This window comes from Gorilla gorilla, chromosome 14, assembly GCF_029281585.2.
Source record: "Gorilla gorilla gorilla isolate KB3781 chromosome 14, NHGRI_mGorGor1-v2.1_pri, whole genome shotgun sequence".
Lineage (NCBI taxonomy): Eukaryota > Metazoa > Chordata > Mammalia > Primates > Hominidae > Gorilla > Gorilla gorilla.
The window spans coordinates 41557404-41585254 of NC_073238.2; the positions used below are offsets into that span (position 1 = coordinate 41557404).

The 27851-nt window shown below is 40.4% G+C and overlaps 1 protein-coding gene, 1 long non-coding RNA gene and 2 other non-coding genes across 7 annotated transcripts in view; 3 read left to right on the forward strand and 1 right to left on the reverse strand.

The window, feature by feature from the left end:
• Window positions 1-19179, reverse strand: part of LOC134756965 (uncharacterized) — a 64676-nt gene extending 45497 nt beyond the window's left edge. Inside the window, exon 1 of the long non-coding RNA XR_010130512.1 lies at window positions 18490-19179. This is a non-coding gene — a long non-coding RNA (uncharacterized lncRNA). The remainder of the gene's footprint in view (window positions 1-18489) is intronic.
• On the forward strand, window positions 19180-24435 carry RPL21 (ribosomal protein L21). 4 transcript variants are annotated; one of them, XM_019039861.3, is made up of 6 exons: window positions 19180-19452; window positions 21624-21702; window positions 22078-22139; window positions 23098-23210; window positions 24043-24193; window positions 24296-24435. In XM_019039861.3, exons 2-6 carry the CDS (start codon window positions 21636-21638, stop codon window positions 24383-24385), a joined length of 483 nt encoding a protein of 160 aa, XP_018895406.1. In that variant the 5' UTR covers window positions 19180-19452; window positions 21624-21635; the 3' UTR covers window positions 24386-24435. The 4 variants fall into 4 exon arrangements, with proteins under 4 accessions (XP_018895406.1, XP_063553289.1, XP_063553288.1 ...); XM_063697219.1 differs by having other exon boundaries at window positions 19444-19717; XM_063697218.1 differs by having other exon boundaries at window positions 19444-19523.
• On the forward strand, window positions 22920-22991 carry LOC115930468 (small nucleolar RNA SNORD102). Its single transcript, XR_004067104.1, has one exon. It is a non-coding gene; the product is annotated as a small nucleolar RNA SNORD102 (small nucleolar RNA).
• On the forward strand, window positions 23257-23382 carry LOC115930479 (small nucleolar RNA SNORA27). Its single transcript, XR_004067115.1, has one exon. It is a non-coding gene; the product is annotated as a small nucleolar RNA SNORA27 (small nucleolar RNA).
• Window positions 24436-27851: the final 3416 nt, after the last annotated feature.

Genomic DNA, 27851 nt, shown 5'->3' on the forward strand with positions numbered 1-27851 from the left:
TTGTAATGTCTTTGTCTAGTTTTGGCATCAGGTAATACTGCCTCATAGAATCAAGTGGGAAGCTTTCCTTCCTCTATATTCTGGAAGAGTTTGTGAAAGATTTGTAAGCAATTTTTGTTAAATGTTGGGTAGAATCCTCCAGTGAAATTTTCTGGGCCTAGGTTTTGCTTTTGGGGAAGACTTTAAATTGTTGATTCAATCTCTTGCTTTAGATTTACTTAGATTTCTATTTCTTCTTTTTCAGACAGGGTCTCACTCTATTTCTCACACTGGAGTGCAGTGGTGTGATCACTGCAGCCTTGACCTCCTGGGCTCAAGCAGTCCTCCCACCTCAGCCTTCCAAGTAGCTGGGACAACTAGCTAGCCACCACACCTGGCTAATTTTTGTACTTTTTTCTGTAGAGACAGGTTTTCACCATGTTGCCCAGGCTGGTCTTGAACTCCTGAGCTCAAGTGATCTGCTTGCCTCAGCCTCCCAAAATGCTGAGATTACAGATGTAAGCCACTGTGTTCACCCTCTATTTCTTCTTATGTCAGTTTCATTTTATCTTTCTTGGAATTTGCTCATTTCACATGACTAATTTGTTGGCATGCAGTTATTCATAGTATTCTTTTACAATATTTGTAACTTCTGTAAAATTGGTAGTGATGTTCATGCTTTCATTCCTCATTTTAATAATTTAAGTCTTCACTTTTTCCTTGGTCAGTGTCATTAATGTCTGTCAATTTCTTGATCTTTTCAAAAAACTAACTTTTGGTTTTATTGATTTCTATTTTATTTATTTCCTTTCTATTCATTATTTCCTTCTTTATGATTGCTTTGGGTTTGTTCTTCTTTTTCTACTTTCCAAAAGTACAAATTATTGATTTGAGATCTTCTTTTCTAATATAGGAGCTTACAGCTATTCCCTGTACATTGCTTCCACTGTATCCCAGAAATTTCGATACTTTTTTTCCCTTTTCTTTCTTGAGACAGTTCTCACTCTGTTGCCCAGGCTGGAGTGCAGTGGCATGACCATGGCTCACTGCAATCTTGCCCTTTCAGGCTCAAGTGAACTGCCCACCTCAGCCTCCCAAGTAGCTAGGACAATGGGCATGTGCTATCATGCTAGACTAATTTTTTTTTTAGATGGGGTCTATGTGTCTAGGTTGGCCTTGAACTCTTGGGCTCAAGTGGTCCTACTGTCTCAGCTTCCCAAAGTGCTGGGATTACAGGTATGAGCCACCACACCAGGCTCTTGTATTTAATTTTCATTCATCTCAAATAATTTTCTAATTTCTATTATTTCTTCTCTTTTAATCCATTGGTAACACAGTGCATCATTTAATTCTCATATATTTGTATTTTCCAAAATATTTGTTTGTCACCTGATAAAATACTTTGTATGGCTTTAATTCTTTTAAATTTTTTGAGACTTGTTTTATGGCCAAGTATATGGTCTATCCTGGAGAATGTACCATATGCACTTAAGAAGATGTCTAGTCTGCTATTGTTGTTAAAATGTTCTATAGGCGTTAGTTGGGCCAGTTATTTGATAATATAGTTCAAGTGTTCTACATTCTTAATTTTTTGTCTGGGTTTTATCTATTATAGAGAGTGGAGTGGCCTGCACAGTGGCTCACGCCTATAATCCTAGCACTTTGGGAGGCCGGGGCAAGTGGATCACCTGAGGTCAGGAGTTCAAGATCAGCCTAGCCAACATGGTGAAGCACCATCTCTATTCAAAATACAAAAATTATCCGAGCATGGTGGTGCCCACCTGTAATCCCAGCTACTCTGGAGGTTGAGGCAGTAGACTCTCTTGAACCTGGGAGGCAGAAGTTGCAGGGAGCCGAGATCATGCCACTGAACTCCAGCCTGGGTGACAGAATGAGACTCTGACTCAAAAAAAAAAAAAAAAAAAAGAGAGAGAAAGCGGAGTATTGAAGTCTTCATTTATTATTGTTGAATTTTCTGTTTCTCCCTTCAACTACCTTCTCTTCATTCTTAACAGCTACTCCAGTCATCTTTTACAAAAATAAGGATTGCGTCACTCCTCTTCAAAACCCTCTACTGCCTTCATATCTCACTCAGAATAAAAACCAAAGTACCTGCAATACCTAAACGTCTCACAAAATGTGCTTACCTCTCCCCGCATTCCGCACTACCCTCCCTCTCCTGTTACCCAGCCATTAACCCCCCCAGGCCCCTTGCTTAAATGTATCGAACACTTTGTCCACAGGATCTTTGTGTTTGTTCTGTTGTAATGCTCTTCTCTCGGATACCTGCATGGCTCCCTTCCTCACTTTCTTCAGATCTTTGTTCAAATGTCCTGAGAGGTCTTCTCTGCTCACTCTATGTTAAATTGTAATGTCTGTCTTCATTTTTTTCTCCGTAACACTTTTCTCCAACTGTCATAATGTATATATTGTAATCACGTAAATAATTTTTTATTAACTGTCTTTTTTCACTAGAATGTAAACTTCAAGTGCATAGGGATGCCTGTTTTATTCTCATGTATCTTCAGCACAGTGCCTGTCACAGAGGTGACCAATAAATGTATGCTTCATGAACAAATGAATGCCCTGAGCACTGCTTGAGGAAACCAGTCAGCTGGGAAGTAAACTAAGTCAGATTCATTGGTTAATCTCAAATGAACCCTAAACACTAATTCCTTCTGTAAGACTCTGCAACTGTGAACGATCATTTTCTTAGAATTCTGTCACTGATATTAACATTATCTGTAGCAATGCTGATTTGGTTGAGCTAGCTCATTGCTCCCTTCCATTTTCATCTTTTCCCAAATATTTATTGAGGATTTGCTATATGCCAAGCACTGGATACGAAGTGGTAAACCTATAGTGACAAAGCCCATACCCTTATGAACTCTGCAGTATAATTATCTGAAACTCACCATGCCAAAGTTAACCAGACCACTGCCCCTAGACGTTCCTTATGCAGTTTACTTTCCAGTTTCAATAATCTTCTCCCAGATAGACCAAAATTAAATAGAATTCTAGCAAACAATTTACATTGAACCTTGCCAAATTCATGCACATAAGTCAGCTTTCAAACACAGTCAGCCCTCCATATCCATGGGTTCCACATCTGTGGATTCAAACAACCTCTTATGGAAAATATTTGGAAAAAAAAACTTAGGCCTGGCATGGTGGCTCACACCTGTAATCCCTGCACTTTGGGAGGCCGAGGTGGGTGGATCACCTGAGGTCAGCAGTTTGAGACCAGTCTGGGCAACATGGTGAAACCCCGTCTCTACTAAAAATACAAAAATTAGCTGGGCGCACTGGCGCGTGCCTGTAATCCCAGCTACTTGGAAGGCTGAGGTAAGAGAATCACTTGAGCCCCGGAGGCAGAGGTTGCAGTAAGCTGAGACTGCATTGCACCATTGCACTCCAGCCTGGGTGACAGAGCAAGACTCCATCTCAAAAAAAAAAAAAAAAAGAGAAAAATTTTAAAAGGCAATATAATTTAAAAAACAGAAATAATACGGTACAATTATTGATATAACATTACATTGTATTAGGTATCATATTAATAAATAACGTAGAGATTATTTAAACTGTTAGGAGGATGTGTGTAGGTTATATGCAAATACTATGCCATTTTGTATCAGGGACTTGAGCATTCATGAATTTTGGTATCTGAGTAGTTCTGGAAGCAATTCCCCCAGATATAGAGAGAGGACTGTACTACAGAAGTGAAAATTTAAGCATCATAGGTATTTTAAAAATAGTTTGAAGAAAATAATTGGTAGTAAAATTTCATCTATAGATTTTGAAATCTAAGTACAAATTAATAGCATTAAACTAATGTCTGAGAAATGTTCTTCACATTGCATTTTATGCTTCCGCTACAAATCCCAGTACTAAAACTTTTAAAGGCATTTCATATCAACTATTATGCAGAAATATTTTTATGGCATTGTGGTTCATTATAGTGGTTATATTGTCAGTTTTCAAAAAAATAAGGTCTATTTCAAATATTCCTGGCATATATGAAACTTTAGCCAGAGTAATTTTTCTAATTGTTAAAAGGGTTTTTGCCTTTTGTCAGCAAGTACTATAGTCAAAATATTTCAACCACAGATTCTTCTTATTCCATCAGAGGACAGCCAAGTATCTGAATGATACCTCAGAGGTACAGAAAGGACACAATAGCAGTCAGCAGAAATATTTTAATCTACTCACCAGACATAAGTCTAATTGCTCCCCTATTTCATTTGACAACCAGAAAGACTGTTTTGAGAAAAAATTTTGTGGGTTTCTTTTTATACAAGCATAACCAAGTGCTAGTTCCCTAACTTTCCCATAAAATTTTACCTGGTTGATTTGTAAGCAGTTTCATTAGAAATCTAAGGACATGACAGAATATCAGTGAAGTAAAATCAGCATAATCACAGGATAAATTAAAGTAAAAATCCAATACTTCAGTTCAAGGCAATTCAGCAAAGTTGTACCATGACCTGCCCAGAAACAAAGCAAAATGAAAATAATCCCATGAGTCCGTGTTCCTGGAAAACTTAGCAGAAGCAAGATCACCATGAGAACGTGCATATTTTGGTCTGGGACTCACCCAAATAGTGTAATAATGAAAAGTTTGCTAAAAAAGGAGATTACTTCAGGAACTTCCAGTGACAACCCTGGTTTTCCTCTGGGAGAGTCAAAGCAAAACCAGCAGCAGAACAGTGGAATGGGGCAGTGCTCCTAAGCTTTTTGGTCTTGGGAAATCTTTACCTGTCAAAAAATTACTGAGGATCAGTGACAACTTTTGCTTGTGTGATTTTTATCTATCAATATTTACCATATATCAGAAGTTAAAATGAAGAATTTGTATACTCATTAACTTACATAAAAATAATTTTTAAAACCCTACATGTTAACATAAATAACATTTTATAACAATACTTTCCAGAAAAAATACGTTAAGAAGTGTGGCATTGTTTTTAATGTTTAGTGTTTTCCAATGTCTTTACTTAATATCTAGCTTAATCAAAGATAATGAGATATTCGCGTCTGCTTTTGCACCAAATCTATTGCCATATGCCGTTTGGCTGAAGTACAGGAATATGAAGAAAATGCAGCCTCACACAGATGTTATAAAAAGGAGAATAACCTTTTTACAACCTTTTTTTTTAATAACCAAAGGTATTTGAATAACCTTTCCAGAAAACTGCATCTATCCTTATTTGATCCTATTCCAGTGCTCAAGTGTCAGGTTTTTTTTTTTTTTGGAGATGGAGTTTCACTCTTGTTGCCCAGGCTGGAGTGCAGCGGCATCATCTCAGCTCACTGCAACCTCCACCTCCCAGCTTCAAGCAATTCTCCTGCCTCAGCCTCCCGAGTAGCTGGGATTACAGGCATGTGCCACCACACCCAGCTAATTTTGTATTTTTAGTAGAGCCGGGGTTTCTCCATGTTGGTCAGGCTGGTCTCAAACTCCCGACCTCAGGTGATCCGCCCGCCTCGGCTTCCCAAAGTGCTGGGATTACAGGCGTGAGCCACCGCACCAGGCCTTAAGTGTCACATTTTTTAAAAAGATTAGTGTGAAATCTGAAACCCTAGCAATGAAGTTTTCCTACTGTGTTACATTAAAACCTACTGATCTATCTTACACTTCAAATGGATGTTTTCTCATTTATTATTTTGTAACATTACGTATTGGTCATTTGGAAAATAGGGTTCACTCCGTTATGCAGATCAACCAAATACTGACACAATTTTTATACAAAGTAAAACAAAACATATTTGTTAATATCATCACTGATCTCATCAGAAAAGTATCTAAGTTTTGGGGAGCCCTAAAGCTCACAGTTGTGGATACAAGTTTTCCAAAATACGAATTTTCACTTAAAAGCTCAAATTTTCATTGGCAACAAACATCATCAGTTGTTTTCATCGAAGTGGCAATCTGGTTTAGTTCATTTTTCAAAAATGTCTGCCAAATATCCAAGTCTGAAGCACCATAGTTTGTCAATCTATCACGTAAAAACTGTTCAATGGAATAAAGTGGTGGTTAAGTTCAGCTGTCAAGTCAAACAATAGCCAAGTATTTTTCCTCCAGCCAACCATCATACTGATCGGAAAGCACAATGTTACAGCGCTATATGCATACTTCCTGCTTTGTTACATAAAATACATTAACAAGATATGGATGCTGGGCTCTATGACTCTTGCCTGTAGTTCCAGCTACTAGAGAGGCTGAGACGGGAGGGTCACATGAGCCCAAGAGTTTGAGGTCAGCCTGGTCGGCATAGCGAGACCCTGGCTCTAAAAAGGAAAAAGAAAAAAAAAATTTTGACTCAAGGGTAAAAAAGTAAAAGTATATCATGCCTTAGCATTATTATGAAAACAGTTTTGACTCACAGATCCCTTGCAAGTCTGCGACACTAAGGACTGCACAGACCAGACTTCTGAGTTTGGCTGGGCTAGGAGAGAGATGGCCAAGGACAGCAGGATACACTTTGTATCCACCAGCTGCCAGGTACCGGACAAAATAGAAACGATGTTCTACATTCATTGTCTCATGTGGTAGTATAAATCCAAACCCCTTCTGAACAATTATTTGTGCCTCCATTTTAAAGGCAAAGAAATAGGCTTACAGAAAGCTGTAGAACAGAGCTGGAAACTAGTCTGTTGGCTCCAAAACTCTTGCTTTTTTCCCACCATGGAAAAAGATATCTTTTTTCTTACTAGCTTTGGTATAGGGACCCCTCTCTTCCAGAGTACCCCCTTACAAGCCATGTCCCCCATCCAATCTCCTGGACTGTTCCCATTCCTGTGCAGGCCCTTGCCTCTTTGGGTAAAATTATTTCTACTACTAGTTATCTAAATCAGAGGTGACAAAAATACAGAATATACAGGTGCTTTTCTTCCCAGGGAGCACATCAGGTATTCATAATCTTTAATTTTCAATGAGCCTGAAATTAACCTTAGAAGCTTCTCAACTGAGGTCCAGGTAGCCATAATCAACCAATCAATCAAGGCTAACAACAGAAGTGAAATTTGTTTGTCTGCCTTCACCTAAAATCATTAAGAAGCAATTGTGTGGGATCAGAGGGTGAACCTCTTCCTTCCTTCTTTACAAATACAAAAAGTAACTTTGCCAGGAAAATATGTGCATAGCTCCAGGTGGCGTTACCTAGAAAAACTAATATAATTATTAGGAGTGAACACTGTTGACTTCAACTGACCAGCTGGTCTCTCTGAATTCATTACAAGTCCTAACAGTCTACTAAGTACTTCCCATCTACGTCAAAAGTCTAATATTGACAGTGAAGCAGTTTCCACATTCCAAATTGTGCTTTATTCTTGAAATATAACTGGGCCTCTACAAACCACTGCAATGACTTCCCCAACTGCTTCACCACTTCAACACATTTCCCATCTGAATAATTCTAGTATTTGATTCGGTTCTGCCTCATGTTGTACTGGCCTTAGAGTCTAGAGCAGCTGAAGACATTTTTGAAGTCTGGAACAAAAATCAGGATTGAGACAGAAAAATCTGGCTGCCGACAATGAGGACGTGTACTAGGGGGTTAGGATTCAATTTGAATGTCCAATTACATGGTTACAAGCCTGTTTATGCCTTACGCTTTTCAGATAAGAATCAGATTTCGGAAGGAAGAACACAATCTTTGCCTTGCTCAATTAAAAAAACAGATTTTTAGAACTTCAGGATAAGTGGCAAAAAATAAAAATAAAATAAAAAATAGATTTTTGTCTTGTTCATTCTGCTGTTTTTCAGGATCTCAAATAAAAAGTTTGATGGGGCCGGGCATGGTGGCACATGCCTGTAATCCCAGCCCTTTGGGAGGCCGAGGCAGGTGGATCACTTGAGGTTAGGGGTTTGAGACCAGCCTGGCCAACATGGCAAAACCCTGTCTCTACTAAAAATACAAAAACTAACTGGGCATGGTGGTGGGTGCCACCAGCTACTCAGGAGGGCAAGGCAGGAGAATCGCTTGAACCCAACAGGCAGAGGTTGCAGTGAGCCGAGATGGCGCCATTGCACCCTAGCCTGGGTGACAGAGCAAGACTCTGTCTCAAAAAAAAAAAAAAAAGTTTGATGGAAAAGATTATTTTACACAATTATTCTTCATGATATGTTTTTCAATTATTCACAGTATTTCTAACCCTCATTACTTTAGCTGTCATTGCAGTGACATTTTTCTTGAGACAAGAATTCTCATTATATACTTTCTACATTAGAAACTCCTAATCAGTTCTTACTTGAAATTGTTCTCCTGTCAATCTACCAGGACAAAGGACAAATAATAAGTGAGTGGTGAGATACTCAAAAGAGGTGACCAACTGGGCCTCTCACATAAAGGACAGAATTTTTTTTTCTCCTAGCTTGGAAAATTTGTCCTCCTGGAATTAATCAGCCAATGTCTTCTGAAAACCAAAATAAAACAAAATATCTACTTTGTTAAAATCCCTTCACAACGGAAAACACAAAAATAGAAATACATAGATGTAAATTCAGCTAATTGACCAAAAGTTGTGTTTTGTGTAGTGTTTTACTCAAGCCTAGCAGAAAATTATAAGTTTCCCTTATTTTAATAAGCCACATCCCTGTTCATTTGTTGCTCTTATTTTCTAAGACTATTGGACAACTTTCACTACTCCAACATCCTAAAGTTGTTATCCATCTCTATGCCTTTACATAAGCTGTTCCCTCTACTTTAAATGCCCTTAATATTCATTCTCTGATTAAAGTGCTACTCTTATCAAGTCAAACCTCTGTGAAGCTCCCTTTTTTGTTCAGGGGTTCTACTCTCTTCCCATCCCCTTCCTCCAATCTAGGTGCAGTAACTTCCTCCACAGAACTCCCATGTCACTCATTTTCAGTGTCCTCTATTAAATCACTTAGAATATTGTAATGAACTTGCTTTTTTCTTCTACCAGACTCTTTGTGGGTTCCTTGAGGGCAAGGATCATGTTTTATTCATTTTCATGGTCTCATCACTTAGTACAGTATCTGATTTAATCTAGAAGCTCATAAATATTGAATTTTGATATTTCCTATTTTCTACATGTAATTTACTTCATATTTCTTTTAAAGCTTCAATTATTTTCTTATTCTCTTTATATTAACGGTCTCAAACTAGAGACACATTGACCATTAGTGAATCAGGAAGCCACTTTGTTTTTCAGATCTGTACATTGGAGCTAATGACACAAACCTATTTTAAAAGGCTATAGTAAAATAAATTCCTTATCCTCTTGAGAGAAAAATGCTAATAAAATTGGGATTTACTTTGGGAGCCATTTTGCAATATTTTATGAAGTTAGACATACACCTACTGATATGGTTTGGCTCCGCGTTCCCCACCCAAATCTCATCTTGAACTGTACTCCCATAATTCCGACATGTTGTGGGAGGGACCCGGTGGGAGATAATTTGAATCATGGAGGTGGTTTACTCCATACTGTTCTCATGGTAGTGAATAAGTCGCATGAGATCTGATGTTTTTATCAGGAGTTTCTGCTTTTGCATCTTTCTCATTCTCTCTCTTGCCTGCTGTGATGTAAGACGTGCCTTTACCTCCCACCATGATTGTGGGGCCTCCCCAGCCACATGGAACTATAAGTCAAAGTAAACCTCTTTCTTTTGTAAATTACCCAGTCTCAGGTATGTCTTTATCAGCAGCGTGAAAACAGACTAATACACCTACCTTACGATCAAGGAATGTAACTCCTAAGCTGGGCTCAGTAGTGCACATCCATTGTCCCAGCTACTCTGGAGGCTGAGATAGGGGGATTGTTTGTGCTCAGGAGTTTGAGGCTGTAGTGAGCTATGATCACACCACTGAACTCCAGCATGAGCAACACAGCGAGACCCACAAAAATTATGTACAACTCAAACTGCCATCAAGAGGAGAACAGAAAAATAAATTGTGATATATTCATACAGTGGAATACTACTATCGCAATAAAAAGAATTGAACTACTAGTACATGCAGTATGATTGATTCTCAACGACATTCAGCTAAACAAAAAGAGCCACAGGAAAAAAAAGTACAAACTGTATGGTACCATTCATAGGAAATCCAAGATTAGGCAAAACTAACTTATGGTTATAGAAATCAGAATATTGGCCAGGCAGGCTGGCTCATGCCTGTAACCCCAGCACTTTGGGAGGTCAAGGTGGGAGGATCATTAGAGGCCAGGAGTTCAAGACCTGCCTATATAACATAGCAAGATCCCATCTCAATCAATGAATCAAACAGAAATCAGAATATTGTTTTTAGTCAGGGAGGGGGTTGACTGGAAGGGATGTCTACCCTATGTTTATTGGAGCAGGGAGAGTGCAATTCTGGTCCCCTTAGTTTTGATGTGGGTAGGGAGTACCTTCCTAAGAATATGCACATGGGACAGGAGTTAAGGCCCCCAAGTAAATAGAGGTCTAGTAGGAAGAAGGAATGAGTTTGAGTAGCTAAAAAACAATGTCCCAATGTCCACTCCGTAACCCAACTCCTCATTTAGTATTGGAATGCCTTCAACATCCAATTCAGCTAAAACAATATGAGTTAAACTAATTATTAGGTATCCTGCATCTAAATAATTCATCCCTAGGGGCTCCAGATTAAAATGATGGATTAAATACCCTCATCTAATTTTGTTCCCTCCTAGAATCCCATTGGGTGTGTGTGCGTGTGTGTGTGTGTGTATGCGTGTCTAAAGACCTAAACCATATGCATGGGGAAGATAAAAAATAACAGCAACATTTTGAAAGCTGAAAAACAGATGGACAAATGCCAGCTGACGTAGGTGACTTGAGAAAGCTCAATCCCAAAACAGCAATGGAAAAACCTGAAGAGCGACTTTTTGTACACTGTAGAATCTTCTAAATGCATAGGAATAGGTACCACCCATTACCTCCTAGGAGTTTCGTAAGAATTAAGTAAGATAATATTTGTAAGTGCTTACTGGCACATAGAATGAGCCCTCAGGAAATATCAGCTATCACTACCACTGTCATGCCTTTGGTTAAAACGAGTCAGATTCTCAACTGTCTATAGAAAAAGATTAAGCATTCTTTTTTTCTTTTTTTGTAAGGCGCACAGAGGATATTTATTTAAGATGGTGGTTTTCAAACTCTAAAAAAAGTAGCAGACCGCTTGTTTTGTAAATGAACCTTACTATAGGAAGCAGATAAATGTGGCACTCCTTGGGGAGCAGCAAGGGTGAGGGGCCTGGGCTCTACCCTCTCACTTTCCACCTTGTCCTTTAAAGGAGACTCTGACATCCCTGAGGAACACAATTGGTTTAGAGGGAAAGGGAAAAGAGGTTAACATTTAGACATATAAATGAAAGAATAAAATAAATGAATAGGGAAAAATGGAAAGCCTTTCCTTAATGTGGAAGTAGAAGTGGAGCTGGAAAATCACCGCTTTGTAACCATCACAGTAAAAATTGCAAGAATCATGATGAATACTTAATCCAGGAGGGAAAGTTTGTTAGAAGCAAGATATTTGCGTGATCTTCATGCAAACAGATGGAACATAAGGGAGAAAACACTGCTTATACCAGGGCAAATATTACTGACCTGCAGACTTGAAAAACATGAATGTCACCTAAGGCAAGAAAAGGCTGAAGTGCTTCAGATTAAAAGCTAAGAGAGACACAGCGGCTATTAATAAATACAACATATGATTTCTGACTGGATCATGTAAAAAAAATGCCATAAAGGACATTATTGGGACAACTGACATTTGAAATGTGGATTGTAAATGTGATACCAGCCAGGAGCCTGTAATCCCAACACTTTAGCAGGCTGTGGCAGACAGATCACTTGAGCTCAGAAGTTCAAGACCAGCCTGGGCCACATGGTGAAACCCCCTCGCTATAAGAAATTAAAAAATTAGCTGGGTGTGGTGGCACCTGCGGTCCTAGTTACTTGGGAGGCTGAGGTGGGAGGATGGCTTGAGCCTAGGAGGTGGAGACTGTAGTAAGCTAGGATCACGCCATTGCACTCCAGCCTGGGCCATAAAGCAAGACTCTGTCCAAAAAAAAAAAAAAAAAAAAAAATTGATATAAGCATTGTATCAGTGTTGTTTCCTGAATTTGATAAATGTACTGTGGTTATATGAGAATGTCCTCATTCTTAGGAGACACAAATCAGTACAGTATATGGCCTAAAGAGGAAAAGATATGTGTGACCCACTCTCAAACAATTTAGAAAAAAACATATACAGTGTGTTTACATAGATGGAGAAAACAGTGGTTCTCAAAGTGGGATCCCTGGAGGAGCAGCAGTGTCACCTGGGAACTTGTTAGCAATACGAATTCTTGGGCTCAACTCAAACCTACTAAATCACCTGTCTGCGATGGGGGCCAGGAGTCTGTGTTTTAACCTTAGCCTTCCTGGTCGTTCAGATACATGCTAAACTTTGAAAACCACTGATACAGAGAGAATGAGAAAACAAATGTGGTGAAATGTTACAATCAGTGAATGCGGAGAAAGGGCATACGGGGTCTTCTGTAATATTCTTGAAACTTTTCTGTAAGTTTGAAATTGTTTCAAGATAAATATTAAAAACAAAATTACCCTGGTACAATAAGTGTAGACATGTGGAAAGGAGACCTGGGAGGTAGGAAAGCAAATCACAGAGTTAACACAGGAACCATGCATGAGGTGATGTAATTTACAACTAAGACTGCTGCCACTCCAGTGCTGAGTGAGGACAGGCTATCTGCAGAGTCTTCAAATAACAAATCTCCTCCTTGCAGAACATTTGGGCACCAATCATACTAATCTGAATAGGACAGTCCGGCAATCTCTGTAGAGAGGTTTCCTTCAGAAAAGCTTTCAGGGAGCATGAGAAAAACAGTGGTCACAGCACTCCAGAAGTCTATCGAGGGCTGATCTGTGAGAGTGACATTCTCATTCATTGCTGTAATTTTCACCAGTTTTTGGAGTCCTCCAGTAATGTGTAAGTTATTCCAATTGGGGAGATCTTCAATCAGAATACTAGTGCTAAGAACTCCATATTTGATAAACTTGTGAAAACACACATCTTCACCAAAACCTTTGAGAGGTTTAGTGTCCAAGACTGATTTTACCCCTAAGGTACGTGACATGAGGTTGAAACCACCTTTACAAAGATTATGAAAGTGACAGAAGTCAGGCCAGGGGTGATGGCTCATGCTTGTAGTCCCAGCACTTTGGGAGGCCGAGGCGGGTGGATCATGAGGTCAGGATATCAAGACTATCCTGGCCAACATGGTGAAACCCTGTCTCTACTAAAAATACAAAAAGATTAGAAGGACGTGACGGTGCACACCTGTAGTCCCAGCTACTCGGGAGAATGAGGCAGGAGAACTGCTTGAACCCAGGAGGCAGAGGCTGCAGTGAGCCAAGATTGCGCCACTGCACTCCAGCCTAGGTGACAAAGTGAGACTCCATCTCAAAAAAAAAAAAAAAAAAAAGAAAGTGAGAGAAGTCTAGCATAGCTGACTCCATCTTGCTTCCAGCCTCACAGGCTCGATTCAGCATTCTTTGGCACCTTGGTAAGAACCTTCACTATCTGCCTTTTGGCTTTATTTCCCATCACTCTTGTCTTGCATGGGCAACACCACACTGCTTGTACTCACCGTCACATGCTACATTGTCTTCTACGATGGAATGCTCTTTTGTCTTCATCTAACGCCCATTCATGTTTTAATTTCTTGGGCATCACTTCTCTTAGGAAGCCTCTTTCGGGAATCAAGAAGATGAGAAAGATCAAGCTACTGAAGAACAAAGGGAACAGCATGCATAACGATCCCAAGGCTAGAAAAAACTTGAAGTATTTACGGAATTGAAGAAGGCAGAGAGAGACACAAGAAAGTGAGGGAGACAGGAATCTGAAAAGATAAGCACGATCTAGTTTATGCAGGACTTTGTAAGACAAGGTAAGGAATTTAGATTTTATTCTAAGAGCAACAGAAAGCCTGTGGAGGGCTGTAAGCAAGGGTGTGATATAATCAGGTTTATATTTTTAAAAGATCACCCTGGCCACTATATAGGAAATGGATAGAACAGGGGCAAGAGAGGAAAAAAAAGTGACCATAAAGATGCCATTGCTGTAGTTCAGAATAAGAGGTATTAGTGGCGTGGCCATAGAGATGGGAAGAGGTAGGTCAGCTGGAGATACATAATATATTAATATTTTACAATCAGAACTGGAACAAAACTTTCCAATGGATTCCATACGGAAGGGATAAAGGGAAACTTAAAGACAAAACCAAGGTTTCTTGATTATGCTATGTACTGAATGGAAAATATTGGAGCAGAAACAGGCTTCAGGGTAAAAATCAAGTTTTTTTGTTGTTGTTGTTTTCTTGTTTGAGACAAAGTTTCACTTTGTCGCTCCAGCTGGAGTGCAGTGGCATGAACACAGCTCACTGTAGCCTCAACCTCTGGGCCCAAGTGATTCTCCTGCTTCAGCCCCCCAAGTAGCTGGGACTATGGGCGCATACCATCACACCCTGCTAATTTTTGTATTTTTGTAGAGACAGGGTTTCACCATCTTGCCCAGACTGGTCTCGAACTCCTGTGCTCAAGCACTCTGCCTGCCCCGGCCTCCCAAACTGCTGGGATTACAGGTGTGAGCCACTGCATCTGGCAAAAAATAAAAAGTTTTATGATCTAGGCATGGGGTTCACGCCTGCAATCCCAGCTCTTTGGGATGCCAATGTGGGAGGATTGCCTGAGCTCAGGAGTTCAAGGCCAGCCTGGGCAACAAAAGGAGACTCCATATCTACAAAAGAATTTTTACAAATTAGCCAGGTGTGGTGGTGCATGCCTGTGATGCCAGCTACATCAGTGGCTGAGGCAGGAGGATGGCTTGAGCCCAGGAGGTTGAGGCTGCAGTGAGCCATGATCATGTTCCTGCACTCCAGCCTGGGCAAGAGAGCAAGACCCTGTCTCCAAAAGAAAAAAAAAAAGTATATCTAAAACTTAAAAACATCCCATAAAAACTTACAACCCATCCCATAAGGTTATACCAAGGGTATAAACGTTGGTCTATAGTCCTCAGTGAGACTTCTAAATAAAACTAATTATGTAAAAGCTTGAATTTTTTTTTTAAGTTGACAGAAGGTAAGCAAATTAACTGGGGAACTGTAGTGGGGATGCTAAACAGTAGAGTACCCACATACAATTAATTTTGGCTACTCTAGGCACGCTGCCTATGGGATAGCCCTGCTCCACAAGGAGCAGTTAAAAAAAAAGAAAAGAAAAATAAAAGATTTGGACATGTTGAGATGCTAAAGAGTATCCAAGAATAGATACCAAGTTGAATAGCAATCTTGAGGAAAGGCTGGAATCACATAAATCAATCTGGTAGTAAGCAACACAGAGATGAAATTTAAAATTATAGAAGTAAATGGAATTAACCAGGAAGGCAGTACAGAAAGAGAAGAGCAGGGGCCTAGCTCCGAGACCCAGGGAAATGTAGTCTTTATAGGACAGGGAGAGGAGGCAAAATCAGCAAATCAGACTGTGGAGTGGTGAGGAAGGGTAGTGTTTCATGGAGGAAGAGCTGGCCAACAGAGTCCACTGCTTTGCGGAGATCAAGAAAGGAAAGAACAGGGAATGTCTTTTGGCTTTGGCAACATATAAGCAGTTGATGCCTTGACAAGAGCAGCTTTAGTGACATGACTAGAACAGAAGTCAAATGAAACTGAAGCTGAATGAAAGACGAGGAAGAGATAATAGTGTTTATGTATTAAACCGTATGACACTGCTGAACTTTCACAATTTTTGATGTACAAAACCAAAAATTTCATGACTCCTTTTTTTTTACATTTGACAGAAGAAAAATGAACATATGGGGCAGTAGTTACAAAGGAATATGAGATCAAGCAGAATCAGAAAGAAGAGAGTTGCGGGTTTTAGTGGGGAACACCAGAGTGTGTTTGTACATGGATAAAAATGATGGAGTTGGCTGGGAGCATGTTTGTACACTGATAAAAATGAGGCAGTTGGCTGGGTGTGGTGGCTCACACCTGTAATCCCAGCACTTTGAGAGGCTGAGACAGGTGGATCACTTGAGGTCAGGAGTCCAAGACCAGCCTGTCCAACATGGCGAAACCCTGTCTCTACCAAAAATAAAAAAATTAGCCGGGTGTGGTGGCACACGCCTATAATCCCAGCTACTTGGGAGGCTGAGGCATGAGAATTGCTTGAACCCGGGAGGTGGAGGTTGCAGTGAGCCGAGATCATGCCACTGCACTCCGGCCTGGGGACTAAGAGAGTCTCTGTCTCAAAAAAAGAGGCAGTCATCAGCTGAAAGGAAGGTGGGAGAAAGGAAGGTTTGATAATCAAAGAAATGACATGAAATAATCTTTAAATAGAATAATGTGAGACAAAATAGAAAATGTTAAGAAGCCAGGTTTGCTTATTTCTGCTTGAACCCCTGACTGTGATGAAATGCAGCTCCTCAGGAAGAATCTTAAAACAGGATAGAGCACACGGCCCCCCGTGTCACTCGCCTGAGTTACAACGTTCCTGAAACAGTAAATGAACTTGACCTTGCCTTTTCCTACATGAAGATGTCTGACAGGGTTAGTGATTATGCTTCTACAATCTATAACCAAATTACTTTAGTAATCTATAAACTGATGTACTCTTACACCCAAACTTTAATGAGATTTCACACATACAGAACCCCCACAACCTACATAGAAGCAATGGGCTGAAGGACCACTTTGGAGCCCTGTGAAAGAACTGCCCTCAGGGTATAAACCTTGGTCTACAGTCCTCAGTGAGACTTCTGAATAAAACTAACTTTAATTATGTAAAAGCTTAATTTTTTTTTTGACAGCAGGTAAGCAAATTAACTGGGGAACTGTAGTGGGGATGCTAAACAGTACAGTACCCATTTGTTAAGGGTTGGTCGTGAATTCATGGGAGAGGCTAAAAACACAAATGCCAACAGGAGCCAGGCAGGTAAATGACTGAAGCAGGCTGAGTGACGAAGGAACTCAAGAATGAATGCCCCATCTAAAGGGGAAGCCAGTGGAGTGGCCATCAAGACTATCAGCTCTATGCTGCCAGATCTCCTGATTTCTCAAGGGAAGCCAGAAATCTTTATTTTTTTTTGATATGTTAATTTTTAAAACACTCTATGGGCTCGAAAAAATATTTCCAAGTGCAAAAAAATATAGTGCGTGGATGACTAGTTTCTGATTTGTCATCACACCAGATTACAAGATTTTCTTCAACGTTGCTCAGCTGTGGAGGTACTGTCATGGTTGCATTTATCCAAGGTTCGATATGTGCTAAGAAACTGATGGGGGCCAGGCGCGGTGGCTCACGCCTATAATCCCAGCACTTTGGGAGGTGGAGGCAGGTGGATCACCTGAGGTCAGGAGTTGGAGACCAGCCTGGCCAACATGGTGAAACCTCGTCGCTACTAAAAACAAAAAAATCAGCCAGGTGTGGTGGCGGGCGCCTGTAATCCCAGCTACTCCTCGTGAGGCTGAGGCAAGAGAATCGCTTGAACCCGGGAGGCAGAGGTTGTGGTGAGTCGAGGTCGCGCCACTGCACTCCAGCCTGGGCAACAAGAACAAAATTCCCTCTCAAAGAAAGAAAGAAAGAAAGAAAGTAATGGGAAAGGAAAAGTGACCTGAGGAAGTGAGTGCTAACAGAGTGATTGTAATAATGAACTACAGAAAATTAAGTTAAAGACAATCTAGAAGCCAAGGGCTAATGGTTACAGTGAAGGTCTGGAGGAGTCAACGTATTGAAGGAATCAATACCAAATCCTATTCCTCCTCAAGTTCCTCAGCAAATGATGTAAGTGCTGATGACGATGGTCACAGAATGTACACATTTAAAAAATGGTGCTGACGCAGTTCTTAGAAATTACAACTTTCAGGTGCATCAGGAGAGTGAGTCGAAGACATGCCAATTTCAAAAGCGACTGGACGATATTATTTATATTCAGTCTGATAAGGGATTTTGTTAACTTAGCTGACTTTTTAAAAATGCATCCTAAAAATACATACAATCATGAGAAAAACATGAGACAAATTCCATGATTAGGACATCCTACAAAATACATGACCAGTACTCCTCAAAACTCTCAAGGTCACCAAAAGTAAGGAAAGTTTGAGAAACTGCCACAGCCACAAGAGGCATATAAGGAGACATCATAACTAAATGTAATGTGGTATTCTGGATGGAATCCTGGAACAGAAAAAGGGTATTAGGTAAAACCGAAGGAAATCTGAATAAAATGTGAACCTTAGTTAATAACAGTGTAAAATATTGGTTCATTAATTGCAACAAATGTACCATATTAGCATGAGATGTTAATAACAGGGGAAACTGGATGCTGGGTATATGGGATTATCTCAACTTAAATAAACTACATTAAGAAAATAATATCTATTTTTAAAGGTGTAGTGAATAAAACAATGGCCACCCATATATTTAACACCCGGTTTAATAATGGTCAATACAGTTAAAGCCTCCCTTTATTGTCCCCTCCTTACCAAATATGACCGCTTTTCTCAACTTGATTTTCATTCTCTTGTATTTCTTGACTTCTTTAACTACATATGTATGCATAACTAAGCAATATATAGCACTGTTTTACAAGTTTTAGAGTTGAATGTATATGAATTGTCATACTATTTATTTTTCTACATCTTTCTCTTTTTGCCTCATCACATTTCTGAGTTCAGTCTTCTTTTATTGGCGTATACTACTACATCCTAACTAACATCCCATAAGGTATTTATTCTGTTATTGATGGACGTTTCTAATTTTTTGCTTCTACCCACAGCGCTGTTATGTACATCCTTGTTCACTTACCAAAGTTTCTACAACACATATAGGTAGGAGCACAGTGCTGGGGTTTAGCAATTGAAAACCTTTTTTTACTAGATTTTGCCACATTGCTTTCCCAAAGAGGTTTTAACATTTGCGCACCTACTAGCAGGTGCGTATGTTTAGACGTGTGGAGGAGAAACTATTTAAAGACATACAAACTAGATAATATACTTGCTTCATTCTCGTTTGACCTTCGTACCCACGCAATTATTTCTGCAAACAAACAAATAAGCAACTACTACTAGCACTTCCCACACCGCCAACCGCAGTTTTCCTTGGGGAGACGCGGATGCAAGCCAGCTTCCGGCGAAGGCGGTGACGCAAAGGATGGCGTAAGCACGCTCGGGACGACGGCGTCCTCTTGATCGCCCTTGAAGGCCCCTTTCCGGGCTGTCTGACACGATGCAAGTGTCAGCTTGTGTTGACCGGTTGCCTTTCTTTCGCAAGAGGGGAAAATATCCTCACAGACTTTCTGTGTTCTCAGAGACGATCTTCTTCCCTAGAAAGAAGTCGCTTACGGTTGGCGTTTCCCTCAGGCAGCGCCGTGGGCAGCCCACAGGCCCTTGTAAGGCGCGCGCCGCGGCCCCGCCTCTTTCCTTTCGGCCGGAACCGCCATCTTCCAGGTAGGGCCTACGCGTGGCTCTCGGGCGCTAGGTGTTCGACAGACTTGAACCGCGACCTTGTGGCCTCAGAGGTCGTTCATTGGGACCGTGGGGAGACCCTCTAACCTGTTTGAGGTCCATTGGCATGGGCGGGTTAAACCATGTTCTGCCAGACGGGGAGCAGCGTGCGCCGGGTCGGGCCTGGTCCGTGGGCTGAGAACCGGACTGCGATGTTGCGGCCCTGCGGGGGGACATTTGCGAGAAAGACGAGACTGAGTCGCTTGGGGTGAGGCGACTCGAGTTAATCTTTAAAAGACTTCGTTTTATGTTCCCGTGGCTGCATCTCCGGTACTGTGGGTGGCCCTCTCACATAGGCTGTGTGGGGGCCGCGTGGCCTGATGCCTTTCTAACTCCTTTCAGTGTGGCTTTTTTATTCCTAATATTGTGATGTTGGGTGAGGACTTAAGAGGTAGTAGGAATGGGTTCAAAGTCAGGCGTCGGCTTTAATCTCCTGTGAAGCCTACAGGTGTGAAAACCCGGGCTCTTGGTCGGAGAGTGGGTCCCGGAGTCGTCCTGGGTGATGAACCCTCACTGCTCTTAGTTAATGCATAAGACGATTTCCGACTGTTTTTAAAATTTTGACCCCACATGGTGATCGGACGAAGGGAAAGTGTTTTGAGGTTGCAATACCAATATTTGCACCAAGAGGAGATACTGTTTTGCGAATTCTAGGGCAGCATGCTTTGAGTGAAGGGAAACATTTAGCCATAGTTCATCATTTTGTCTAGTTTGTGGACATTAACAGAGTCGAGCAAACTGCAGGTTGCTCTTTATGGTGGATCCTAGTTGCCATGATTTTAATACTCTTACAGACTGTAAAGCATCGTTTTGAAAAGTGCCTTCAGTTTTAAGTGTATGGGGTCCATGCTTAAAATGGATTCCAAACTCAGAAAGATGGATCTAGTGGAGGATTATGGGCTCTGGAATCAGGAATGAGTTAACTGATTATACCACTTGGTGATTCCACAAAGTGACTTGAATCTACACAGTATCACCCTTTGTGTACTAACTTAGCACAACTTTTTGGAACTTTATACGCATCTAAAGGCTTTGGGGATTGGAACAGGGTACCTGGCATTTAAAGGGTTCATCCATTGTAACAATGGTTTGACTTTGGTGAGTTAGGTGAAACATGTCTTCTTGCTATACAGTTTTTATAAAAATGGTACTTTGGGAGCCATTCTTAAAGGATTGTTGGTAAACTTAGAAACCAAATTGTGTTAGAATATTGTCAACACGTTAAGCCTGACTGCTGTATTTTACTTTATGGTAGGAGTAATGGCCAGGAATGGCATTTCTGCCCTATAATGACTAAAGAGCTATCAAAACTATTGTTTTGGCCTTTTTGGGAAACAAAGGAAAGGTTAATTTCTAAATGCCTGTAGGTGAATTCTTAGATAATGATAAATTAGCTGCCGGTTACTACTGAGCACTTTACACGGGCCAAGCATTGCTGAGTTCTTTGTAGACATTACCTCAGCTACGAAAGTGTTCACCCCTATTTCACAAATGAAGATGAGAGATGAAATGTGGGTTTCCCAGCTAGTAAGTGGCAGAGCCTATGTCAAATTTAGGTCAATGATTATAAAGCCTGGGTTCCCCTCTCTTCTACCCTGTATACGTTCGTAGTAAATAATCAGAAATGTGAAGTGGCTTGAGATTTCTGATAGTTAAATAGATGGTGTTTGAGATACACCATCACGGAAAATTTGGTTGACAAGAAAGGTTTAATTCACATAAAAATGTAAGGCTGTTTTATTGTGTTCTCCACTAAATTATCTTCTAATTAGTAATTAACATGCCCTTGGCATTCTAAATTGGGTTCTACAGATAGAGTGTGGTAGAAATCCTGTTGTGTTTTTATATTCTCATAGAGAAAGGGTACTGGTTTGGATTCTCGTATCAAGTTCTGCTCCTTAAGAGTTTTGATGTTATAGAACTTGGGCAGTTTTGCCAAAAGACCTTACTTGCTAAAATAATGATTTTTTAACCTTTCAACTAACTGCTTGGTGATCCAGCTTTCAGTTTGCAGTTCTCACTTTGCTACTGAAATGTGAACATTTGAAATTACAGGGGTTTGGGGCAAATGCCAGTTTTCAGTCGTATTTGACTGTTCTGCTTTCTGGTTTCAGTAATTCGCCAAAATGACGAACACAAAGGGAAAGAGGAGAGGCACCCGATATATGTTCTCTAGGCCTTTTAGAAAACATGGTAAGTAGGTTTACCTTCCTTGAGAGAAGCATGGCACACATTTTGTTCTGTTGTGTTCAACATGTGTTGTAGTTCATAGAATGTGTATCAATAGAATTAAATAACTAGCGTCTACCCAGCTTATTTCGTGATAAGGTAAATACATTACCAAAATTATATGGTAATTTTGTGACTAAGTATTGATGCAAGATTAAACTTTGGAGAGAGGTTGTGATTTAGTAGGCTGATTGTGCTGTCAGGAGAAATTGTCCATTGGCAAGATAATAAGCATGTAACCATCAAAAATGATATATGTGTTAAAAGCTAGTAAAATTGCATTTCTTTTACTCTAGACTTTTAGCCTTAATACTCACTATACCAAATTTATTTTTGTAGGAGTTGTTCCTTTGGCCACATATATGCGAATCTATAAGAAAGGTGATATTGTAGACATCAAGGTAAACATAAAATTGGGGAAATAACACTACAGAAGATAGAAAAGTTGGATTTAATCTAGTGTAGGAATTCAAATACTAGTGTATATTGCATCTGTAAGAGTATAGAATGGATTTTTTTTTTTTTTTTTTGAGACAGAGTTTTGCTCTTGTTGCTCAGGCTGGAGTGCAATGGCACGATCTCACCTCAACCTTCGCCTCCCTCCCGGGTTCAAGCAGTTCTCCTGCCTCAGCCTTCCAAATAGCTGGGATTACAGGCGTGCACCATGATACCTGTCTAATTTTGTATTTTTAGTAGAGAAGTGGTTTCTCCATGTTGGTCAGGCTGGTCTTGAACACCTCGGGTGATCCGCTGGACTCAGCCTCCCAATGTGCTGGGATTACAGGCATGCACCATGATGCCTGGCTAATTTTGTATTTTTAGTAGAGAAGGGGTTTCTCCATGTTGGTCAGGCTGGTCTTGAACACCTCGGGTGATCCGCCGGACTCAGCCTCCCCATGTGCTGGGATTATTACAGGTGTGAACCACCGTGCCTGGCCTAGAATGGATTTTTTAAAGTGCTATTCTTAGCAGAATTTAAATTTTCCTCATTACCCGCTTGGAGTTAACAGCTAGTGGAAATTGGGTGGTAGGGTGGGAAACTATGAGTTTGTCAAGTTGGAAAGGAACGCCTTAGTGCAAAGTTTAATTATTGATGAAGATTACTATTACTATGATTAAAAACCCTCCTAGTGAAAGCTGTGTTCTTCTGTGACCTGGATTTAAATGTATCTTGGCACTCGAGCTTAATGATGACTGTTTTTTTTGATTGCTTGAAGCAATGTGAAAAACACATTTCACCGGCTCTGAAAGCTCTTGAGTTGCCATTTGAAAGAAATCTTAGAATACCTTACAGTTACTTAAAGTCAGAATTTTAAAGGAAGGGGAAATGCTGGTATATAACATTGGTTTCTTTAATAGGGAATGGGTACTGTTCAAAAAGGAATGCCCCACAAGTGTTACCATGGCAAAACTGGAAGAGTCTACAATGTTACCCAGCATGCTGTTGGCATTGTTGTAAACAAACAAGTTAAGTAAGTAGTGTTGTAGTTCTTTGTGGCTAACCAGTATTCCCTCATATGCCCCCTTTTCACTTTGCCAGTTGGACTTATGTCTTTATTGGTCATTCAAGTGGGGCAAAGGAAATATCCTTTTAAAACTCAGGCAAACTGGGTGTTTGTCTGTATCCTGTCAGAGGAAACAAATTGAAATAGATTTACTGGAAAGTCTTACACAGTTTGTTACTAAGCGGTCTGTTTGTTTGTTTTGTTTTGAGACGGAGTCTTGCTCTGTCGCCCTGGCTGGAGTGCAGTGGCATGATCTCTGCTCTCTGCAAGCTCCGCCTCCTGGGTTCACGCCATTCTCCTGCCTCAGCCTCTGGAGTAGCTAGGACTACAGGCGCCCACCACCATGCCCAGCTAAATTTTTTGTATTTTTAGTAGAGACAGGCTTTCACTGTGTCAGCCAGGATGGTCTCAATCTCCTGACCTCGAGATCTGCCTGCCTCGGCCTCCCAAAGTGCTGGGATTACAGGCATGAGCCACCGCGCCTGGCCCAGCAGTTTTTATAGAATAAAAAGAGAAGTTTAGTAAACTTTAAATTTTATTAGCAGTCTGGTTTTAGATTAGTAGAGTTTAAGAGGCCATCATCTCATCAAAGAGAGTTAAAAGTAGGGATGTTCTCTGCAAGGCCTCTTCTGATATGATTAATTGATTGTAAATTAAGTAATCAAGGCATACTTTGTTGATTTGTCATATCTGGGTAAAAGGTTTATGGTTTATTTAATAAATGAAACTGCAAAATCAGTTTTCTACATTTCTGTTATATTTTTGTTAAAGCACTTAAAAGAATTTCTGCTCTGTCCAGGGGCAAGATTCTTGCCAAGAGAATTAATGTGCGTATTGAGCACATTAAGCACTCTAAGAGCCGAGATAGCTTCCTGAAACGTGTGAAGGAAAATGATCAGAAAAAGAAAGAAGCCAAAGAGAAAGGTACCTGGGTTCAACTAAAGCGCCAGGTGAGAATTTGGTGTATATTTCATTGGTTCTGAGAGCACTTTAAGGTTGAGATTTAACACATCACATAATTATTTTATTCCCTTTTTTTTTTCCTTTAATAGCCTGCTCCACCCAGAGAAGCACACTTTGTGAGAACCAATGGGAAGGAGCCTGAGCTGCTAGAACCTATTCCCTATGAATTCATGGCATAACAGGTGTTAAAAAAAAAAAAAATAAAGGACCTCTGGGCTACAAAAATGTTTCTCTTCATTGAGTAGAAGTGTGGTGTCCTCTCCCCCAAAAAAATATTTAAAGCAAATTTTGGTTGTGTCCTAATTCATTATGTAATGTCCTTGCTATTCAAATTTAATGTATTTCTTGCTGAAGGACATGAGGTAGATTATTGTGCAACAAATTACTCAGAAAATGGTGAGGTATTATATATGAAATACTTGTACTGGTTTGAAGATAGTCCTTCTAAATCATCAAGGAAGAAATAAAATATATATTTTTTGAGACAGTCTTGCTCTGTCAACCTGGCTGGAGTGCAATGGTGTGATCTCGGCTCACTGCAACACCTGCCTCCTGGGTTCAAGCAGTTCTGCCTCAGCCTGCTGAGTAGCTGGGATTATAGGCGCGTGCCATCACGCCCGGCTAATTTTTGTATCTTTAGTAGAGACAGGGTTTCACCATGTTGATAAGTCTGGTCTCAAACTCCTGACCTCGTGATCCACCTGCCTTGGCCTCCCAAAGTGCTGGGATTACAGGCGTGAGCTACTGTGCCAGGACAAATAAAATATACAAAAATAAGTGGGATGTCATCTATTGCATAACAGTTAAGCTCAGGATCCAGAGTTTGCTTTTGAATCCTAAAAAAAAAAAAAAAGATTGTTTAAAGCATCCATTCTTTGTGTATTATATACTAGCTTGGAATTGCTTTGACCATGCATGGAACAGGACTCAGAAAATAATAGTGGTAATAGCATTTGTCTTAGGCCATTGTCTTGCTGTAACAATATACCACAGACCTGGGTAAGCAGTAGAAGCTTATGTGGTGGTTCTGGAGGCTCTGATGTCCCAAGGTAAAGGTGCTGGCAGGTTGGGTGTCTTATGAAGGTTTGGCCTTAACTTACCTCTTGATAACTGCCACAATGGGAGTTCCTTTTTTTTTTAAATTGAATGTTTTATTTTGAGATAATTGCAGATTTACATGGAGTTACAAATAATAGAGATCCCTTGTACACTGTATCCTGTTTGTCGGTGATAACATCTTACAAAGCTGTAGTGCAGTTTCACAATCAAGATATTGATAATAGGCGGGCATGGTGGCTCATGCCTGTAATCCCAGCAGTTTGCGAGGCCGAGGTGGGCGGATCACTTGAGGTCAGGAGTTTGAGACCAGCCTGGCCAACATGGTGAAACCCGTCTGTATTAAAAATACAAAAATGAGCCAGCCATCGTGAGCGCCTGTAATCCCAGCTGCTCTGGAGGCTGAGGCAAGAGAATCATTTGAACCTGAGAGGCAGATGTTGCAGTGAGCCGAGATTATGCCACTGCACTCCAGCCTGGGGAACAGAGTGACTCCATCTTAAGAAAAAAGTGATAAGCATAAAGTCAATATGTAGAACAGTTCTAACACCACAAGATACCTCATGTTGCCTTACGTAGTCAGACCACCTCTATCTCCCCTCATCCCCACTGATCCCTAGCAAGCACCAAGCTAGCCTTCATTTCTTTGTCATTTCAAGAATGGAAATGACCAGGAATCATGTAAGTTAGATGTGACCCTTTGCCTTTTTTGACTTAGCATAATTCCCTGAAGATGCATCCAAGTTGTTTTGTGTATTGTGTGTATTTCTATTGCTCAGTACAATTTACGGTATGAACGTATCACAGTTTGTTTAGTCATTGACCTGCTAAAAGACATTTGGGTTATTACCAGTTGTTAGCTGTTGTTTTTAAGGCTGTTAGGAGAATTCATGTACAGGTTTTTGTGTGAATGTAAGTTTTCGTTTCTCTGGGATAAATGTCCAAGAGTGCAGTTGCTGGGTCTTAATGGTAGTTGCATGTTTAGGTTTCTGAGAAACTGCTAAACTGTTTTCCAGAGAGTTTTCTACCATTTTATGTTCCTACCAGCAGTGCATGACTGATGGCAATTTCTTTGCAACAATGGGGATTAAGTTTCATCATGAATTTTGGAGAGGACATATTAAAACAATACCATTCAATTGGAAACCTTTACTTAGCAAACATGGGTCCTTGAAATGTATCCTCACTAATCTTACTGACTATAAGTCCATTTCATCCCCTAACTGATTTTATCTAACCTTTGAGATTCTACACAGTCAGTCTTGTTGCTACCTTCTTGGGGTGTATTTGCTGTGTAAGGCAAAGACCTAGTAATATTTACCAAATGCTATGAAAGATCAGGCACAGTGGCTCACACCTGTAATCCCAACACTTTGGGAGGCTGAGGTGGGAGGATCACGAGTCCAGGAGGTCAAGGCTACAGTCTGCTGGTATTGTGTCACCGCACTACAGCCTGGGTGACAGAGCAAGACCCTGTCTCAAAAAAAACCATTTTTTAGTGTGAATGGAGAAAAGTCTAGTTGGTGGTCTTGAGTTTTTTCTAATGAAGCAAGATGGGTGATATGTACAGCTTTGGGATCCCTCACACCTGGATATGAATCTCTGAATAACTGCCCATAAGGATTCACATTCTAGTATTGGAGAGTTGCATGTAAACATAATTACCACATTAGTCCTGTGTATTTTCCGATCATAGTTCATGGCTCAACAATGCATCTAGTTGAAGTCCTCACAGCCTGTCCCTTTAGTCACACTTGCCTTGTTCCCTTCATTAAATCAGCTTCCAGAGTCCACACTTACTCATTCTGTTAATACATTGCAAATTGACCGATATGACTAAGTTTTCTTATGTGGAAGGGGATAATAAAAGTGCCCCTAAAAGTGATTTTTGAGGATTAGATGGGAATACTTACAAAGCACATCATGATGTTACAGTGAATATGCAGTTACGACGAACTTTTATTTCATATTCTGTTGCTAATTGAGAATTTTGCGTTATTTCTCTACAAATGCCTGCCAGGAGTATTTTGGATGTCCAAAATTAAGTCATTGCCTTCCGGTGAATCTAGAATTTACTAATATTTAGGTTTTAAGAGTATATGTGGCCTCCTTTTGTTGGGGGAGGGGTGTGGTATGTTTCCCTATTTACCATTTATCTGCTTGAGAGAGCATCCATAAAGTTGAGCTCTATTAATGAATTGGTATTATATGCCTAACAACATTTGTTGACCACTTGATCTGTTTCATCTTCCTGGCTGCTTTGAGATGTGGGGACTACCATGTTTTATGGGTAAGATAAAAGACTCAAGAAGGGAGAATAACTCACCAGTGGTTACACTGCCAGAAAGTGGCAGAGCTGGGACTTGAACCCATGATCCTCTTATGCCAAAGAGTTACTCTGTTTGCTGTGCTGTTTGACTACCAAGTGGATCCCTGAAGACTCCAATAAGTTAGTGTGTGGGTGGGTGGGTGGTGGGTACCAGATAGTGTCTGGAAGACCACATTATTTTTTGTAACACCTTTGTTGAGGTATGATTGATAACAAAGAACTGCACCTTCAGTGTGTACAGTTTGATGAGTTTAGACAAT

Coding starts and splice junctions, on each gene's coding strand:
- RPL21 (XM_019039861.3), top strand. CDS start 21,636: ATGACGAACACAAAGGGAAAGAGGAGAGGCACCCGATATATGTTCTCT. Junction 21,703..22,077: donor TAGGCCTTTTAGAAAACATG/GTAAGTAGGTTT, acceptor TTATTTTTGTAG/GAGTTGTTCCTTTGGCCACA. Junction 23,211..24,042: donor GTTGTAAACAAACAAGTTAA/GTAAGTAGTGTT, acceptor TGCTCTGTCCAG/GGGCAAGATTCTTGCCAAGA.